Below are 21,959 nucleotides of genomic sequence, written 5' to 3' on the forward strand. Positions count from 1 at the left end.
TAAAAAAATTAGTACCATCACGGTTCTGGATTTACAGCCATGTTTTATTGCACTTGCTAGCTTGACGGTGAGCGAAATTTGGCGAGAGTTAACGACAAGGTCTTTCGCTTTGATTTAAACGCCAAAAAATAGTACCGAAATAGTACTCACCCCCTGCAAAATACCGAAATGAGTACTTCAACGGTTCCAAAGTTATAAAGGCAGTTCTTTGATCCCGCTGGCTTGACGTTTTGAAAATACCTATTATCTAAGGAACGCTTGCATACTTCAGTATGTAACTAATGTCAATAAACTCGTATGAAATAGTACTCCCCACGCACACGAATATACAAGGTGATAGTGACACCGTAACGAAAACTTTGAGGAATGCATCCCCCTCAGTACTCATTGCGGCACACTTACAAACCAACTGGCGTATATGTATCCCTACAGTGTGATTCCTAGATTGTAATTTGTAATCTATTTATTTTGTAAAACATTCCAACACAATGTATATTGTTTATGGAATAAATGAAATTGAAACCTACGAAAAAATATAACCCCAATTTTCGGATGCTTATATCTAGCGGATCATGTGATACTTAGAACATTTTTTTTTGACGTGACTTATTGTAGATTTGCCGCAGATGGCATTAACTACTTGGCCGGACACATGGGGAGCGCTGAAGGCTCTCACCCGGTACAACGTTTAAGACAACAGGCCTGAGGGTGCCCAGTTGGGCGCGAACCTCGGCTCAGGGCGTCGTCTGAGAGGAAAATATTTGAAAGAATTAATCAACCCTAGTGGGTCGATAGCGATAAGCGCTGATTGAGGAAAATCGTCGACCACGCCGGCGGGGTCGGTTTCGGCGTCCTGAAGTGTTTGGTGTCGCGAGCTGATTGGCTGCCTCTATGGCTAGAGTAATCGGGTCGTCGGGATCGTATATTACGTCCTTCGGACGCCGATACTTTTCAGTACCGTCCCTAAAACCTACCAACTGTTTACAAAACCATGAATCATATGCGAATAAATGATTTGATTTGACTGATTTAGATATTATACAAAATGAATTAATTACTTATTTTTTTCTTCCCTCAGTCTTCGCATTCGGCCGATCGTACAGCGTATTGTTCATTGCGCGTGCGCTGCAGGGAGTGGGGTCGTCGTGCTCCTCCGTCTCCGGGATGGGCATGCTGGCTGAACGGTACCCTGATGACAAGGTAATAAAAAAAAGTAGGTAGATTAAACATATATTAAAGGACGCCATATCAACTCCGACTACCCGCAGTGGAGCAGCGTGAAGTATGCTCCATACCCCCTCCGGTTGATTGAGGGAAGGCCTGTGCCCAGCAGTGGACATGAGGCCGTTTATGTTTACATACATACATAATCAGAGGTACATCCATCGTAAGATGAACTAAGTACCCCAGTAACCACACCTCATGAGCTTTCTGTTAGACCAACGTGATAGGTGAGCCCGTATCGCCGTCTATAATGGTCAAGCCAACGTGTTAGTGAAAACTGCGTTTAAGATCAATTATTTTTAATTTTATATATTTCAGGAAATAACACTTATATAAAAAAAAAAAGAAAAAGTTATTTATTTCAACAAAAAGGTACAATCATTGCCAAGTGTAGCGGCCTTCTGTTAAGTGAACAACACTTGTGTTAGAAGACCGCGCTCTTCAATATCGATTACTAATGGTACCAATACAAAAGCTTAAAGAAATAAGTAAGTAATGATATAAAACACCCTTGGGGCAACCACCGTTCTACACGCCCTATCTATGGAGTAATGGCGATTACTCTTAAATAAAGAGAGAGAGATATAACACACTTTAGGTAGTACAGAAGCCAATTAAGTTTTCACCAAAAATTAATGCATTCACACGGATACTGATACAAAAAAAAGTAAAAATAAAACACATATTAAAATAATTAAAAGAGAAAATGAATTAAGACAAAATAATATTCGTGAGTACAGAATATCTTTGAGTACCTACTCTTCAATAGTCAGTCTATATAAAAAAATACAAAAAAATAGGTACTTACTTATTTTAATTTACTTTTACATATTATATATTTTTAATGCAGCTTTTTTTTAATTCTCTTTCTTAAGGAAATTAATAACGTATTGGCTCCGATTCCTGCAGACACCGCCTAATTTTATTTTAAGTTATATCCGTCATTTTCTTATGCGCCGAAAAGGAAAGGGACGGATTGTCAACAAGTTAATTTTAAAACGAATGAACAACCCGGGCCGAATAAAATAGGCATTCGCTGGTATGTAATCCGTTTGACGTGCTGTCTACTTAACTCTGTCGGGTTATTGGCCGATGTGTAATTTTTAGAAGGTAGCTTTAGATTTCTGCTTAAAATTGACGTGTGTTCCATAAATTTTATGCGTGCCGATTACCCGTCCCTTTCTTTTTCAACGGATAAGAAAATGACTGACATCATCACCAGCCCATTAACGTCCCCACTGCTGGGGCACGGGCCTTCCCTATGGATGGATAGGGAGATCGGGCCTTAAACCACCACGCGGGCCCAGTGCGGATTGATGGTTATTAACGACTGCTAATGCAGCCCAACGGCTTAACGTGCCTTTCGAAGCACGAAGGAGTTCGAGATTAAAACTTTTTTTTTGTGGTCACCCATCCCATCACCGGCCTTTGCGAAAGTTGCTTAACTTCAACAATCGCAGACCGAGCGCGGACCACAGGACCATAGTGGGTTAAAATTAATCAGATCTATTTCGACAGGAACGCGGCAACGCTATGGGCATAGCTCTGGGAGGTCTGGCTCTGGGAGTGCTCATCGGTCCTCCCTTCGGAGGGCTCATGTACGAGTTCGTGGGAAAGACAGCACCGTTCCTCATGCTGTCGGCTTTGGCTTTGGGAGATGGATGTAAGTTTATTTAATTCATAAAATATGAGAAGAACGACTGCCTCCGTGGTCCAGTATCGTACAGTCATGAACAACATAATGTACCCACTTTAGGACTCTGTCGCACTAACATATTTGACATTTAGTGAGATTTACAGTTCAATTTGTCAAAAAAGTTAATGTGGCATGGTACCAAAGTGTATACATATTAATGCTCGTGACTGTACAGGGGATTAAAGGCAGCATCGAAGCAATTCATCTAAAAAAGCAACATTGCAATTTGATATTTGCGCATATAAAAGTAAGTGCGCAATGCAAACACATAATAACGGGTTCTTACCGCGTTTAAATGGAGATATGAGACTCCCGATATTTCGACACTGTTGCAAGTGCCATGATCACGGGATGACTGATGAGATAGGAGTAGGTAGATCCATAATTTTCTACGGGCAGACATATCTGTCTACCCTCTTTCTTTGCCGCTTAATTGTTTATGTTTTTGATATCGGAATGTTCGGAACCATCTGAACTCGCACCAAACTCACTACGACAAACCGCACTCACTGTGTCCTCACGTTTTTTCACCACATTAGGCCGTTTCAAGCTTTTTACAACACCTACTACTGGATTCCACATGGTCGATAATTTGAACCCGTCTTCCCTGTTGAAATTTAAGTGCGCAATGTTTTAAGTTTACGCGCTTATAAAAAAAAATCGGGAGTCTCATATCCGTGCTTTAAACGCGGTAAGAACCCGTTATTATGTGTTTTAATTAAGTGCGCAATGCACACAAATGTCAAATAGCAATATTGCTTTTTTAGATGAATTGCTTCGATGCGGCCTTTTTAACCCACCAGTTGAGCGTTGGGCTCAAGATCCGGGTTCGAATCCCGGTGGGGACCAAAAAATCACAGTAACCCATAGTTTGGTTGGGACAGTGTTATCACCTGATTGTCCGAAAGTAAGATGATCAGTGCTTTGAAAGGTATGGTGAATGTAATTAAGTAGTCCCCTCATGTCAGGGGCCTTTAACGGCTCATTAATAACCCTGACTCCAGGGTTGATGGGGTTTGGCGACCCCGCCGGTGTGGTGGATTTCCTTCATTCAGCGCTTATCGCTATCGACCCACTAGGGTCGATTAATCCTTGGAATGTTGGAGATACCTATTTAATGGTAACACTTACGTCATCAAAGGGCTAGCAATGGCGGCTTGTCATAGGAATGAGCATGCTTGGTTTTTTTATTTATATCATGAAATCAAAAATCAGAATCATATATTCAACGTAATTATCATGGATAAACTTGTTGGAGGTCAATGTAACATTTTTGAATTTACGTCATTTCGCAAGGTGTTATGGCTGAGGAGAAGAAATGACAAGAAACTGCATCAGCAACACATCTTTTAAAAACCAATGAGGGTATACATTACAAGTTATTTAATAACTAGAGGAACAGATTCAATACTAGACATTTTTATCATTTAGGTCGTCATTAATCTTATAATAATCTTTTTTACATAAAGTAAGCTTCACATGAGCTTCAATTTTCTGACAAATTTAAAATTCGAACCTGGACCGCCAGATCGTGAGCCAGCGCTCTAACCCGTCGACAACGGAGGCTGTAACAGCATCACGTCTCTACCTCCGAGGGGAGCGATATATATCGCGCCAGGCGCGGTGTGAAACCCGTGCCGCGGGCGCAGTTTGACTCATGACGTCACTTAGTTATTAAATATTACAAGTTATTTAATAACTAGAACACATTCAATACCAGACATTTTTTATAATTTAGGTAGTCATTGGTGCTAATTCCTGTAAATACCATCTAATTTTATTTTAAGTTATATCTGTCATTTTCTTATCCGCCGAAAAGGAAAGGGACGGGTAATCGACAAGCATAAAATTTATGGAACACACGTCAATTTTAAGCACAAATCTAAACCAACCGTCTAAAAATTTTACGTCCGTCAATAACCCGACACAGTTAAGTAGACAGCACGTCAAACGGATTGCATACCAGCGACGTACCTTTTGATTCGCCCGGGTTATTCATTCATTTACTCATTCTTCCTAAAATTAAGACCTGTGAATCATCCGTCCCTTTCCTTTTCGGCGGATATGAAACTGACGGATATAACTTAAAATAAAATTAGGCGGTGTCTGCAGGAATCGGGGCCATTAATCTTATAAAAAGCATGTGTATACTTACATTCGTTTCATGGAATTTTATCATTAAAATCCTACATAATCTTACTTTATCTTTCATTCCGCAGTGCTGCAGCTGATGATTCTTCAACCAGGAGTAGTCCGCCAGGAAAGTGAACCACCCTCACTGAAGGACCTGGTCACCGACCCCTACATCATCGTCGCCGCTGGTGAGACGCCATACATCTTCCATAACCTCACGGAGTCGCCGTCGCCGGATCACCCACTCCTCATCAATTTAAGAGCCACGCTCTTGTCGGTGTAGCATTTTCCATTCCAGCCTATCAAAGGCCAATTCCTTGACTTCCCTATAAGACACGACGTTAACCTTTTCTTTAATCTGTTCCATGTAAGCTCTTCTTGGTCTTCCCCTTCCTCTCTTTCCTTCTAGCTTTCCTTCTATGATGTTTTTAATGAATTCGTCGTGTCTTATTAGGTGTCCAATCATCTTGCCTCTTCTGTCCTCAATAATTCTCAGTATTTGTCTCTTTTCCCTTACTCTTACTAGCACTTCCTCATTTGTAACCCTTTCTGTCCAACTTATTCTTTCCATCCTCCTCCAACACCACATTTCAAAGGCCTAGTCACCCACTAGGGGCGAATAATTCTATATAAATATAATCCTCTCTGAAGACGCTCTGAGCCGAGGTTCGTGCCGAACTGAGCACCTTCAGACACGTTGTCTTAAATTTTGTACCGGGTCAGAGCTCTCAGCGCTCCATTTAGCAGGTGAAGTCAAGTCCAAAAAATCCCTTCGGAAAATATGAACTACTTACTTTCCTCCTTCCATTTCAGGAGCCATAACATTCGCGAACGTGGGCATAGCGATGCTGGAGCCGAGCCTGCCGATTTGGATGGCCGACACCATGGAGGCACGCCGTTGGCAGCAAGGAGTCGCCTTCCTGCCTGCCAGCATCTGTTACCTCATTGGTAAGTACGGTCATAAGTACTTTTTTTTGACGCGACTTATTGTAGATTTGCCGCAGATGGCATTAACTACTTGGCCGGACATTTGTCCGGTACAACGTTTAAGACAACAGGCCTGAGGGTGCCCAGTTGGGCGTGAACCTCGGCTCAGGGCGTCGTCTGAGAGGAAAAATATTTGGAAGAATTAATAATAATAATAATAAAGGCGTAGGGATGTGACGACCCCATCGCCCCCTGGTGAATTCATCAGCGAACCTGGTGAATTCAACAGTGCAGTCAGTCTCCGCAGGCCAGCTTGTGGCGAGCTGTTAGTGAGTGACGACACCACGGAGCTGAGATCCCTCGAGAGTCGGTCAGGCCCTCCGTCTCCGGCTTGCCTTCACTGGCCGGCCGGAGAGGACCCCAGCGGGGGCCACAGGACTCTCACCTCTGGCTTGCGTTCATTGGCCGGCCAGAGTGAGGCGTAAGAGCTATATGCTCGCAGGGTGGAAGTGAAATATGCATAAGTCGCGAGTTGGTGAGGCGGGTAAACCGCCTCGCAGAAAGCGGTGTACACCTCTCGACACCCTGAGCTGCTCACAACCATGTTGTTGCCTTACCGTCCAGTCGCGTCGGCTAGATAGGCGGCCCATCCAGTGAGTGGCGAGTCACCGCCTGCTCATTTTATCCATGTTTACCAACATTGGTCGAGCAGGCGGTATTCATAAGAATAAGGTATTCCTTATTCTATGCTGATTCTTCCTCTGTTGCAGGCACGAACCTGTTTGGCCCGCTGGGACACAAGATGGGGCGTTGGCTTGCTGCCTGCTCCGGTCTCGTCATCATAGGCATCTGCCTCATCCTGGTAAGGACGTGGATGTAGACCACGGAATATAAGAATGAAGGGCCAAGTGAATATTTTAACTACAAGCCGTGGTAGCCCGGTTGGTAGAACCCTTGCTTCTCACTTTGAGGTCGCAGGTTCGAATCCAGCAAAAGCGTAAACCAATGACAGTCGTTGTTTTCGAATTCATGTTTGGATCATAAATGATTATCACGTGAAGGAAAACATCGTGAGGAAACCCGCATTCCCGAGAAATGCAATTTCGAAGGTATGTGACCTAACCTGTATTGGGCTGGTTTTCCTTTCGCGGGTTGGAAGGTCAGACAGGCAGTCGCTTCTGTGAAAAACCGGACCTGTCAAATCTTCAGGTTAGGTAAGCGGATTCTGTGAAAAACGGGATAATGCTAGAGAGATGATGTTAAATTTTGTATAAACAGTATAATTTTCCATAAAACAATAAGTTATTTAAGTATTTTCATTTCAATGTGCCAATTTTTGTTAAAGTATATAAATTATTATTTTTTTATATTTGTACGCCTGTATGAAGAACGAACTCATCACAACACTGTTATTTACGTAAATTGTATTTTTCTCGCAAATAAATAGAAAAAAAATCAAAATTATTAACTTACTTTGATTTGATTTTTAGGCTGTTTGTTTATGTTATTCACTGCTCGTCAAACCCTCAGATCCCAATGGCGCGCAAACTCGAGCATCTAATCATCCCCAACGCTGGTTTGGGCTTCGCGATTGGCATGGTGGACTCGTCCATGATGCCTGAGCTTGGCTTCCTGGTGGACATCCGCCACGCCGCGGTCTATGGCTCCGTCTACGCTATTGGGGACACCGCCTTCTGTCTTGGCTATGCTGTTGGTGAGTGGCTTTCCAAGGAGTTAGTGACAACGTAACGAAAACTCTAAGGGATAATTCGGACCATGTGGAATTTTTAGTTGACCAGTTTCGCTCATAACCAACAGATGGCGCGCACATCATTCAATGCAGTCCTGGAACTTACTTTACGTGAAGCTTACTTTATGTAAAAAAGCGTATTATAAGATTAATGATTACTTAAATGATAATGATAAAAATGTCTGGTATCGAATGTGTTCCTCTAGTTATTAAATAACTTGTAATGTACCCTCATTGATTTAAAAGACGTGTTGCAGTTTCTTGTCATTTCTTCTCCTCAGCCACAACACGTTGCGAAATGACGTAAATTCAAAAATGTTACATTGACCTTCAACAAGTTTATCCGTGATAATAGCCCGAACTACTCTTTTTTGAATGATGAAAATAGTTTCTACAACAGCGGCTCGACCCCACAGCAAAATACCGTAAGACATTATGCTGTGGAAGTAGCTGAAGTAGATAAGTCTAGCAGTGAGTTGTCGTCTCTTGCTCTAGCAAATGACGATTCTAAGTAACAGAAAAGGTTAGAAACGTGAGGCTATGACGTGGTTCAATCCTAAGGGCTCAAACAGGATGGCGGCGATAGCGACGCGGCGGCCGCTGTTCCGTTCTCGATGCCAGCGGCGAAATCGCGCGGTGTTGCGGCGGTATAAAGTTGTGTCTCAAATGTGCGCGATGTCGAAACGGCGACAACGCATTTTCGATTGTAGTTCTTTTGTTTCGTACGATTTATTATGGGCATAAGAAGATCTGAATCCCTATAATGAATGAAGGAAACAAAAAGGCGAGTTTCAAACGCAGAGACACCGCTCGACTGGAGCGCACCGCTCGTACCCCGCTCGCCGCGCCGCTGCCGTCGAGAACACTTCAATATAAATCTTAGCATTTGAACGAGCCGCTCCCCGCACCGCCGCCGCCGCCGCGCCGCTGCCGCTGGCATCCAGTTTGAGGCCTAATGGATCTTTTCGCCCGCAGGTCCCGCTTTCTCCGGCGCCCTGGTGAACAGCATCGGCTTCGAGTGGATGCTTGTCATTATCGCCGTCCTCAACTTTGCGTATGCCCCTTTCCTTCTACTGCTGCGATCGCCACCAGCTAGGGATGAGAAGCAGGTCAGTCTTCTTCCCCTGTTTCTTCAGCAAACCTCACGGCAGAAGACGGTTTCAGGGCCGGGATTCAGTCAGAGGACTTTACATACCTCATGATCACTGCTGATATAATCTACAGCAAAACAAATAAGTATTTTTCTTCTTTTCTTTTTTTTGTTTTTCTTACTTTTTTATAATAAGCAGTCGTTACCGGCCATTATTTACTTAATTATGTAGTCGTTACATGACTCCTGTCAGTCAGAGGCCTTTAGCGGCTCGACACTGTTTTTTTTAGTGATCGTTTAACCTAGATGACCCCAGAAATTACTTTGAAAACTCCTGAATTACTTAATTAATTTCTCTTTCAGAGTCTAATAATAAGTGACAAGTCATCCGTGCGTTACGTAAGCTACCAGAACGAAGAGGAGGAATAATTCCCGCCAAAACAACGACCACCCGCCATCTTGACGATCCGCCATTTTGTTTTGTTTTTATCTTAAACTTTTGACTCGGGAGTGGTGATATTATGCCAAATATTTTAAATAGGGTTTGCATCACAATAATATTTATAACTTTCGATGATTATATAACGCTGTATTTTTGCCAAATATGTATCTAAGTAGTTTAAATATAATACATATATGGCGTAATGATTTTTGGTTATCTACAAGAAGCTACTTGACAACCTAGTCAAATGAGATACTATTTACGAAACGTCAAAACGAAAGTTTTCTTTTGAGTTTGTATGGAAATACTGTCCTGTGACGTCATCAGTAAAAACAGTCAAACTTTGAACTCATTTCTTGTTAATTCATAAATAAAATTCGGAAATAAGTTGCAAAATAAAATGTGATTGATTTTTGATCATCTAAGACTTATCTTTGACCCAGTCAAAATACCCTATATTGCAATGTTTTCTTACAAAGTATTTTATCATCTACATGAATATTTAAATGCCTATTATATTCCTAGATGCTATATTACAGATTATAAACTCTATTCATATTTTTTACTACGTGTGACCAAAAAGTATGTATACAATTTAATATGTAGTCTATTTAAATATAATAATTAATATTATACTGTAGAAATTGCCCAAATGATTCTTCATTATTATAAGTACATTATATTATAAGCATGATAAAAATATATAGGTATATCATATATATCATGAATAGATACATATTTAAATTCATCATAAAAATATTTTCTACTTTTTATCAACTTTAAATAATTGCAGACCAATTTTCACAATATAGATAAAAATAAAGCTTTTTTTTATGTACTTTTCGATATATAATTTAGAAGTATTCATATTAAAATATGTTAATAACTACACTTTATAATATATAAAATCTATAGCCATTTAATTTAAAATAAGGTATTTACAGTCAGAAATAAAATTCATTTGGAAAAAGAAAATTTAGGTTGCTCTGCAATAATATATATTTTTTGCGTATATTTCTGCTGTTATATGTATAAAACGTAATTTTATGACACATTATATTTCATGATATCTTATAAAGTATTTAAGTATACTTTATTTTCAATATACAAATAGCCTGGTCAGGGTTTTTCATTAAATATAAAAAGGTGTTGATGCAAACATATCTAGTATTTAAGTTTAAAAAAACCATCAAATATTAAAATATAAATAAAATATCAAAACAAAATTTATATTTATAAACAATATAACACTATAACGTCTGAAGTTCGTGTTATCTGCATGTTGCTGTATTTTAAAAAAATATGTATTTTTGCATATTTAATAATTTAATAATATATATATATATTCATAAAACGGCTTTTGTGGATTATATACTCGTGAAATTGTAATATTATTATATAATTTCGCACATGTGACTTTGACAATATTTTTCTTAAATTATATATCAGTATTATTGGATTTAATATAATATATAATGTATTTGTAAAACAATATTTATGACAATAACCTTGTATGTGTAATAATAAGTTGACAATAAACGTAAAATCACACGTTAATCCAGCACTTTTTTTTATTAAATTGGTATTGATTATTGAGTAAAGGACCAAAATACTATTATTATTATTATTAATAAAAACAAAATTTCTGAGCTTACCTTTACATATTTATTGTAAATAGATTAGTAGAATGCAATAATTACATTATTATATATTGTACAACTTTTTCAAAATGTTTTATAATTTTCGATCTCTTATTTTTGTTCTAAAGGTTGCCTGGAAAATTGCTACCTTAGCGATAAGGCCGCTTTTTGTGCCACTTACTGGTTGGATTTTTATGTTACTAGATAATATGCAAAGATAAAATTGCAAGTATCAATTATAATTTTAAACAGAAAATAATTTATTAGTAAAAACCATCAAGATTATTATTAAAGTTTCAGTGTGTCTTTTATACTTTTAAACTGCATTTTTTATAAAATAATTTGTGGAAATATTTTTAATATAAATTATAATCACATAGATAAGGTAGATGTATAAAATAAATATAGATTTTATGTTTGTAGTATTTATATTCTCTGAAAATCATTTTACAGATTATTTTTTGTATCGTCAAATATGAATGACTATCAGTCTCTTTACCATTTAGTATTAATGAATAGTAGGTATAAATAGGCATAACAAAAAAAAAAAAACACTTGTACGTATTAAGTAGGCGTGCGCGCATATATTAACATCAATCTATCGTATTTCTATTTTAGCCGTTATTTCATCGATGCCAGACTAAGGCTATCATAATAATTATATTCTCCATTAATTTAAAAAGCTATGCTTTCTATCGATTTATTTTTCACATATTAATCAATCAATTCAATTTTCAATTTTTTTGATGGGTAGCTTTGAGCCGGAAGCGGTCCGGGGTGGGCTACTGGAGTAGGCAGTTTTGGACGAAGCCAATTGTGGTTTTGTTTTTGTATTTTGACGAAGCTTGTGCGGATTTTATTATGTATGAATTGAATATGCTTTCCCTTATTTTTTTTTATTATTTTTTTTTTTTTAATATGAATGTTGGTACTGACGAAGCCTGTGGTGGATTTACATTCTGTTTTTTTATTATTTATGAATAAATCTATTTAACATTATTTCAAAAAAAAAAAAATTCAATTTATTAAAAAAAATACATTTTTATCTATTTATTTAGTCAATTTATTTTTTATATTAGCCGAAAGTTCCGTCAAGCGTTGATATTCAATTCATGTTGGAAGTACCTCTGATCAAAGTAATTGGGAATATTACTCGTGATGATATAATTTATCATAATTTTTCTTCATAAAAAATAATTTTATATTTTATCTAACTATTAGAGTTAAGGGTTTTTAAAAGTAAATTTCAGTATATTTAATTGTTTCAGTAAATTAATATTTTTTATGTACTTATTTTACTTTATGTTTAATATACTTAGCATATATTTATATATTCTACAAATATACTTTATATATATTTACTATATTTACATAACAAGTAGTTGACAATATAAAGTATTTTCATCCTATGGCGTGGACATATTTTACTATCGTGTCAAATAAAAATAGTTTATATTCAAAATGTCCGGAATAGTAGAGTTTCGAGAGTTTTTGTATTGATAGTCAAAATAATTTATTTTTACAGTGATGCATTAATTATTACTACCATGACAAAAATATTTTTAAAACAATTATTTTCTTTTAATATGTAAGTACTTACTTTTAAATTTAACATTTATTTTATGACAGACACGCCTAAATTATCTGTGTATGGCTGCACGGATAATTTCTCGGGAAAATAGTCGAAAGCTGTCCATGTCATAAAGGTTATTTTTTGTCTATATCAAAATGCTACCTATCTAAATATATATATTTTTTTTATTTACAAATCTTTTTACAAACATGTGATGGAGTCTTACCAATAAGAAGTCCCATTCTTGTATCGGGAATGACTCGCTACTTCCCACGCGATTAACAATTTCTTAATACATAAAACAGACGAAAAAAAATTAGACTACCTACACATTTACAGAGAAGATAAACCAAACGCAATCAATGCATGCAATGCTATAGACGAAACATGAAATCTTTATCTATATTTAAAAGAAAGAGGGGTATTTTCTTAAAACATATGCCATCCTCATAGTGGGACGTAAAACGCGTAAAAAGAAAAAATAACCACACATATGCGTTTTTATGTATTTCTGACATTTATTAAAATATATATTAAAATTAAATAAAAATGATAATCAAACATATATTTAATCACGTAATCTTCCACTGTACGTAGTAGTCGATGTATTAGGTATAGTATTGTATATATATATATATTGTGCATGTTAAATAGTGCACTTTTGATAGTAGTTTCAATATCAAATAGGTAGATAAGGTTTTCTACGTAAGTAGGTACGCAGTGATGAGTCGTTCTTGGCAGTAAAAAGGCCCAAAAGTTATTTAAAAGGAGCTTTATTACCTGGCTTTATGAATGTAGGATCAAAGCACAAGAAAGAAAAAATTGAAAAATTACAGCCAGTGTCCTTACTATTAAAAAGATTTTACTACAGGAGCATTCCTATTTTTTTACCTTTAAATGGGTTTGCTTTTGGCTCCAGACTTGCCCGAATTTATTGACGAAGCCTAAGATGGAGCTCGCCCAGAAGGTGCCTGTTCACTCTGGCCTTGAAAGCACTCGGGTTATATGCATTCGGAAATACAGAAGACGGCAGAGAATAACACTCCCACTTTGAATTCCCGGGAAAAGGCTCATCACTCAGCATTTTCCATCGTCAATCACATTTTCACTTACCATCAGGTGAGATTGTAGTCAAATGCTTGCTTATCTTCCGTAAAAAATATGGTAAAGAAACATTAATTGCCATCGCGATATGGTATCAACGAAGCAACCTTTGCTTTATCCTTCGAAGTATAAAAGGTGTGGTGACTAATAATAAAAATAATAATAATAAAAAAGTTTACCACCATCACTTACCATTACTCACCAATACTTATGTTTGACATCCGACCATTGCAGTTCTTACCCATTACATAATCATGTTTTTTCTAGCGAAAGTGATGTGTCAGGATCGTTGTAGGTGGAATTCCATGATCTCTGCCTACCCCAATGGGAAATAAGCGTGACGTACAATTCCATATTCTTTAAAAGATAATATTAATACAAGTTAATCGACCATCATGTACTTTTTATAATAGTATGTGTATCCTTTCATCCTCTCATTGCACGCTTTATATAACATAAAAAATATATTTATTATCATAATATCATTAAGTAAAACAGTAGAATATTATTATTGTAGTATCTAGGTCATAAAATTTTCAACGACAGTTTCTCTTATATTATAAGGTCATCATCATCATCATCACCAGCCCATTAACGTCCCCACTGCTGGGGCACGGGCCTTCTCTATGGATGGATAGGGAGATCGGGCCTTAAACCACCACGCGGGCCCAGTGCGGATTGGTGGTTATTAACGACTGCTAATGCAGCCGGGACCAACGGCTTAACTGCCTTCCGAAGCACGGAGGAGCTCGAGATGAAAACTTTTTTTTGTGGTCACCCATCCTATGACCGGCCTTTGCGAAAGTTGCTTAACTTCAACAATCGCAGACCGAGCGAGCTCCTCAAGGTCATAAAACAAGTCATTCATATTTGATGATTGTTAAGGATATTATAACTATTTCAATATTCATAAATATATTTATGTACACAAATATTAACGTTTGCAATAGCTGGAATTGGGTCCTTCTCTATGTCTCGTGCTTACATTTAATATGTCTATAATTAGTCTTTTGAGTGTCTGAATGAATTTTAAAATGTTTACTTAATATTAAATAGTTACTTTCTTTTTTCTAACCAAATAGTTACGACATGAAACATTAATTTAAAACAACTTAAAAATAAATTATAATAATAATAATAATCATTTATTTTCAGATTTACAATCCATAGTTGTTAGTAAAAATGCAGTCTTAACCTATTGTTAGTAGAAAACACAAAATAAGTTAACGATTGCCAGAAGTGTGCAATCGCATCCACCGCGCGAACATAGGCGCGTCCCACCTGCCGATCAGCACACTCAGGATACTGTTCGAACTCTTACACATTCGATTTAGGGTCGAGGTTAATTATAAACGATTACATTTTAAATAATAAGTCATGAATGGAAAAACATTGAATACAACAAAACCTGCCAAACCAAAAAAAAAATAAGTTACCTAGTTTTGAGCCTGCTAGCCAATTTCTATTCACTTAATTTTAAACTGTCATTTCTTCATACAATCAATGTGCCCATTTTCATATGCCAATAAAATCATCATTAGCTTCAGTTAAAAGTCATTCAGATGTTCTAAATACTGTACATACGTATTTAAAAAAATATATCATAATATGACATATTTAGATTATATAATAAATAGTAAATATTTACTCTTAAGGAAGAAGCCACGAGCTAAAAGTGTATTCTAGTAATAAACTGAATCTTTGTAAAATATGTGTCTACCTATATTTCCTATACTACATATTATACAAAAAAAATATGTAGGTATTATGTGCGTATTTTAAATATAACAATAATATATTTCTGACATAATATTGTTATAAATATATTTTATTAGGTAGCGAATTTTTAAGTCCTAATATCATAAACTTAAATGAAAATAATAACAATAAATATATTGAAATAATAATTCATGTGATAGAGATTAGTGATATTTTAAAGCTTTTAAACATATTACATGTTGTTAATAATTTATATTATAAATAATTTTGTTCAATATTTAATTATTAAACATTTGTTGCGTTATATTTAAGCACCTATTTATACTAACGTTGTTCCATCGGATTTTTTAAACCGATTAATATGTTTTATTTTTACTATTTACCGTTATAATTATAATGTTATAAATTATATAACATTTTGTATTGTTATATAATTTTATTAATATTTAAATGTATAATGAAATATTAAATCATACATTCTAGTCCTGCCCTGGTGAACACGTCTATGTTATTTGTATTTGGCATAAAAATCGCTAATATTATATTATAATATTATTATTAAATATACTATATTATATACACTTTGATGGACGTATGTTGAGTTGCAAAACTTTGTTTGAGTGTTGTTTTATTAAAATGTGGGTATATGAACTAAATATGGGTTTTATTTTATGGAAATTCCTTATAAAAAAAAGAATAATTGTGAAACGATTTCGAAAAGCGACAATTCCGACTACGCCCTGAGCCTAGGTTTGCACTCGCCTGGGCACCTTCAGGCCTAAAATATTGTGCCGAATGAGAGCCCTCAGCGTTTTTGACAAACACCGGTTTGATTTTAACTTAATTGCACGGGAATAAAACTAGCTCTATCTCTTTTTAGCAAGTATTGTTATTGAAGGACGGCCTAAGTTTAAGAGGTGTCATGGTATAAGACGACTAAAAAGGTATAAGAAGGTTTTCTTATACCATGAGAGGTGTCAAACTAAAATTACCTTCAATCAGCGCTTATCGCTATCGACCTACTAGGGTCGATTAATTCTTTCAAATATTTTTCCTCTCAGACGACGCCCTGAGCCGAGGTTCGCGCCCAACTGGGCACCCTCAGGCCTGTTGTCTTTAAAACGTTGTACCGGGTGAGAGCCTTCAGCGCTCCCCATTTGTGCGGCAATGTAGTTAATGCCATCTGCGGCAAATCTACAGTAAGTCACGTCAAAAAAAAAAGAAAAACTAAAATTAGATTAAGTTTGTGTGCGCCTGAATAGGCACCAGTCACTACGTATGTCATCACTACGTCACAACTTTTCCTAAATTAATATGGCAGTCACCACTTGTCCGGCCAATAAGGGACCACTGTGACTGCCACAGGACAAAGTTCTAAAATAACTGTGTGATATTTGCCTAAAGATGTAGGTACATACATACTAGTGATGTGCCGGATCGTTAAAAATGTATATCCGCGGATACGGATCTGAATACGGATATTTAGTGTAAAGATCCGCGGATACGGATCTTAATTTTCTTATTCGATTGGTGTCGGCGCCCGCGATCTTGAAACGATAGTAGACGTCTTCGCTCGCCGCAACGTCAGGCAGGACACGTTTTAACTTGCATTGTGCGGGTAGGACAGTGGCTGCAAGTCGTCTTTGATTACTTGTGGCTCTGCCCACCCCATTAGGGATTACGGGCGTGAGTTTATGTATGTATGTATGTGCGGGTAGTACTTTTGTTTTGGTTACAATCTGAATGGAATTTTATAGTTTTTTATTTAATAATTCTACTTAATCACCTGAAAAAGATCCGTAAAAGATCCGCGTGAAAAGTAACGGACACGGATACGAATTTTTCTTTTATCTCGGATATCCGCGGATACGGATACGGATATTCGGAACATCACTAATACATACATAACAAGCTCACGACTATATCCCAATCGGGGTAGTCAAAGGTACATCCATCGCAAGATGGACTAAGTACCCACACCTCACCGAGCTTTCTGTTAGACCAACGTGATAGGTGGTAGGACGAGTCGCCGTCTATAATGGTCGAGCCAACTGTGTTAGTGGAACTTCGGTCCCTACTTTCTCGCAAAATAATAAAAAGTAAAATCCATTCCATTGTTTTATTATTCACTTAAATAACACTAAAATTTATTGCAACTATTCTTTTTTATTTAGCATAAAGATTCACATACACTGATACACATCTCACTCGTAAAACAAGATATTTATATTTATGTGATTTTATAACTATGTATTTATACAACCAGTATAAAAAAGACCATAAAAAAATGTTTCATAAAAAATAGTATCCACACACACACATCTCATTCGTAAAATATTTTTTATGTAATTTTTATGACTATGTATTTTTAGATAACTTGTTTTAAAGATCATAAAAATGTTGTTTCATTAAAATATCGTATTTAAAAATTACAAGGCCATTTGATAGACAAATAGGTTTTCCAATTAAAAAAAAGTATTTGTTATACAGTGCGTCTAAATTAAAAATTATAATAAGTTTTAAACTTAATTATAAATTCGATTCAGATTTTAAAAATGTATTTTAAAATAAATTAATCATATAAAAATATTAAACAAAAATTATTTTAAAATACATTTATCGACGGAAAATTAATTTTATTTTTACACCCTATTCGATACAAGGCGTGATACGACTAAGGATTTCAACGATCGATCTCTGTTGCTTTTAAATTGCAATATTTTAGTAAATAAATTGTAAAAATTGCAGCAGATAATGCTTAAAATCCTGATGATAAATACCTCGTGCGGAGTTTTTGGGCAATATGAAGACAGATCATAGAATAAGGAATCTCTACTTCTACCGTGTGGGTTGTGAGGTGGATTTCCAACCTCATCAAACCCTGGCCAGGGTTATTATTGAGCCGCCAAAGGCCCCTATCATGACTCATGTAACGACTACGTACTTACATCTGTAAGTAGTAACCGGGACCAACGGCTTAACGTGCCTTTCGAAGCACGGATCATCTTACTTTCGGACAATCAGGTCATTGGACATCAGTGACATACGAATAAGTATGTTTTGACTAGATAACGGACTATAATTCAGTATAAAATAGGTACAATGAAAGAGCAAAAGTGCAGTCACTGAGCTCAGCGAATTATTTGTAAACAGTGGTGAAATTATGAACCATTAGTTGTCATAATTATAAAATTTTGTTTTTGGTCTATTACAGAAACGACATATAACCAGAAGGTCTTAAGTGCAACCAGTTAATTTATTACTTTGCAAGAAACTGATTGGACTTTTGCACCTTATCGTACCTTAGCGCTAAATCTACTATTAAGTACTTTTTAAAACTGTGTTTTTCTTAGACTTGAATCCGGCTAAGTAGTTTACGAAAAGTCACGCCAAAAAACTCTTAGGTTTGAGTTTTTTTTTAGTCATTAGGTGTAGGTTAACTTACAAACTTGTACACCATCATAGTATGCAAATAAAGAATATTGAATATTGAATAGATTTTTCATAATAATATTATTTTTCATAATATTAGCTTGCCCTACTTATCTATTTTACTTGAACTAAAGGAATTTTAAAAGAGATGAAATTTAAATTGGTTATTTTTTTGATTTTTATCATGTCTAATTAAATACATAATTCAATTTACGTGATTAATAATGCAATTTTTACAACTTACAATTAATATAATTTTTGCAATTCAAGTATAAACAAATGCAGTTATTATAACTTACAATTTATATAACTTGCAAATTAGTTCGTGTGCCGAAATCCTTATTTTCTCGCCTTAACTTAAATTATAAGCTATCACATCATTATAACATCAACATAGGAGGATGGTTGTCAGTCGCTCTGCCTACCCTTGAAAGGAGAAGGCGTAGCCCTCGCCAAAAGTGTGCGGGCCTCTGTTGGCTTCCACCTCATTCTCGCGGTACTGAAACAAAAAACAAAAGCTCACACCCGTATTTTAAAATGTTAACTCAAACCTTCCTCGCTCTATACTCAGTTGAGGCAACCTCAAGGAAATCCTCGAACTCAGCTCAAAATCGGTAGAATCAGAATCAGATTCAATCAGATTCTGATTCTGATTCTACCGATTTTGAACCTCATTCTCGCGGTACTTACTGAAAAAAAAACAAAAGCTCACACCCGCATTTTAAGATGTTAACTCAAATCTTCCTCGCTCCATACTCAGTTGAGGCAACCTCAAGGAAAACCTCGAACTCAGCTCAAAATCGGTATTCTTAGACGTTTGCCTCACTCCAGTGAGGTTGAGTTGAGACATGACGTCATTATTTTCGTATTATTACGTTGGCAGTATGATATGCTCGACTCCAGTGAGTAAAGTCCTCAAGTCGACGATTACCTCACAATCCACACGATAGAAAAAGAAGAATAATGAGAGAGCTTCATCATCATCATACCTGTCCGTCATCCTCCTGGCCAGGTCTCCAGCTCTGCACGAAGTACTGCCCGCCGGCGGGGCGCCCGTCACGACCCTCGGTGTTGCCCTGAAGAATCGAATAAAGAATGATACTACGTATTGAATGGTAACTCTTTGCCCCGCGCCAATTAGTACCAGGCGCCAACCTCACCCCCTCTGGGTTTTCTTCACATCATCATCATTATCATCTCCATAGCGTTATCCCGTTTCTCACAGAGTCCGCTTACCTAACCTGAAGATTTGACAGGTCCGGTTTTTTACTGAAGCGACTGCCTGTCTGACCTTCCAACCCGCGAAGGAAAACCAGTCCATTACAGTTTGGGTCTGGGTCTTACATATGAGACATACATACTTAAAAAAAAATGTATATTCATATCAGAAATCAGGAATCAGAATCATTCAACGTATCATGGATAAACTTGTTGAAGGTCAAGTATGTCATTTCGCAAGGTGTTATGGCTGAGGAGAAGAAATGACAAGAAACTGCAACAGCAACACATCTTTTAAATCAATGAGGGTATACATTACAAGTTATTTAATAACTAGAGGAACACATTCAGTACCAGACATTTTTATCATTTAGGTAAGTAACCATTAATCTTATAATAAGCTTTTTTACATAAAGTAAGCTTCACATGAGGCTTCACCAGTAAGGTGGCTTCACCACGCTGCTCCATCGCGTGTTGGTAGAGGTGTTTTTACTAATAGCCGGGACCAACGGCTAAATTTCTTCGTGCTTAGGCCAGTCCGGCGCCTAATCACGCACTGAGGTAAGGTACTGTCAACGTCGCTATATTAACAGTAACTTTGCGTCCCAATTTTTTTTTACCTGGTCTTTACTCCACTGTTGTTGTTGTTGCGGATCAGGGCGCTGTTGGTTGTACTGTTGCTGCAGCTCATACTGCCGTCTCTGCTGCTCATAGGCTTGCTGGTAATGTTGTTCTGGAACGCAACATAATATAAGTGTAGCGGACCCAACTAGTTAGCCACCTAATTCCGCCCACATGCAACAGATGGCGCCACATTCAATAATGCAGTCTTCAAGCAGCCGTGAAACGCGATATCGAAGTTTACACAGCAAGACGCATATATACAACTTCCAACACAACACTGTTGGATCGTCGATCCCTAGTCACACTACTAACTTGTGGCTAGCGGGGTACTATGCTCAGTTCGGTACCCCGAAAACATCCTTTGGCGGTAGCACACCCACACCGCCAAATAAGTTTACAAGGTACATCCATCGCAAGATGAACTTAGTACCCACACCTCACCGAGCTTTCTGTAAAGACCAACGTGATAGGTGAGCCGTATCGCTGTCTATAATGGTAAAACTGCGCTTAAGGGTGTTTTCGGCGACAATAGATGGCGTAAGTGTAGCAACACCATTCGGTGATCGTTTTTTTTTGTCATAGATAAACTAAGCTAAAATGAGTTTTAAGTACACCTTTTTGCCACTACTTGAAGGAAGACCTACAGACAATAAAAATGCACTTAAGGCCCCTATCTGAGCACGTGATAATGGGTGAATTGCAAAAGCGAAAAAAAAACTTGTCTTGGCTGAGAACGGTAGTGCAAAGTTCTGCTAAATGATTTTGAATATTTTTTCTGGGTAAAGTAAGTAGTCCTCTACCTTGGCAAAAAAAATCATTCAGTTTCAGCAACTGTAACACGCTGAAAAAATTTTTTAAAGTGTCATTTTATCATTTCGGTAGCTTGTCCGTAACCCATTATCGCTTATAAAATGTCTTGCTCTGCAATTATTTTCTATTATTGGGATTTAAATTGATAGAATTTCGTTAAATTATTAAATAATCTAACAACAAAAACTATTTCTGTCTGTTTACCTTCCTTCTCATACATTTGACAGGCAGTTAAATTTTGTCCGAAAAAAAGTTATCATTTCAGAGGACAGTAAGTTTTGGTAGAATAACTCCGTCAACATTGCGTCTATGACACCTCCTTACCTGCCAACACCTCGCATTGGTTCGGCTCGACCGCTAGACGTGAACATACCCGTCACAGCGTGTAATGGTTTCCCGCCAAAAAAAGAAATTTATCATTTCGGTGATAGGGGGACAAAAAAAAATCAGTAAAAAATCATTTCGGTAGCCATTATAACTCGTGTTAGATTAGTTCAATTTATTTCATATTGATATGTTAAATCGGCTGCAAGAACTGTTTTGCTTGAGAAGTGTCGATTTTCCGATAGTTATTTAA

The 21,959-nt window shown here is 36.8% G+C and overlaps 2 protein-coding genes across 3 annotated transcripts in view; one reads left to right on the forward strand and one right to left on the reverse strand.

Annotated features, from left to right (window-relative positions):
* LOC126378905 (synaptic vesicular amine transporter) overlaps window positions 1-9,682 on the forward strand; it is a 34,870-nt gene extending 25,188 nt beyond the window's left edge. For both annotated transcript variants that reach the window (XM_050027409.1, XM_050027410.1), the window contains 8 exons: window positions 1,079-1,200; window positions 2,743-2,887; window positions 5,140-5,241; window positions 5,867-6,001; window positions 6,751-6,842; window positions 7,511-7,694; window positions 8,706-8,839; window positions 9,184-9,682. In XM_050027409.1, coding sequence (XP_049883366.1) covers window positions 1,079-1,200; window positions 2,743-2,887; window positions 5,140-5,241; window positions 5,867-6,001; window positions 6,751-6,842; window positions 7,511-7,694; window positions 8,706-8,839; window positions 9,184-9,249 — 980 coding nt within the window. In that variant the 3' untranslated portion in view covers window positions 9,250-9,682. The remainder of the gene's footprint in view (window positions 1-1,078; window positions 1,201-2,742; window positions 2,888-5,139; window positions 5,242-5,866; window positions 6,002-6,750; window positions 6,843-7,510; window positions 7,695-8,705; window positions 8,840-9,183) is intronic.
* The window catches only part of LOC126378859 (probable tyrosyl-DNA phosphodiesterase), a 127,821-nt gene that overhangs the window by 61,411 nt on the left and 44,451 nt on the right, over window positions 1-21,959 (reverse strand). The window lies entirely within an intron of this gene.

This window comes from Pectinophora gossypiella, chromosome 27, assembly GCF_024362695.1.
Source record: "Pectinophora gossypiella chromosome 27, ilPecGoss1.1, whole genome shotgun sequence".
Taxonomy (NCBI): domain Eukaryota; kingdom Metazoa; phylum Arthropoda; class Insecta; order Lepidoptera; family Gelechiidae; genus Pectinophora; species Pectinophora gossypiella.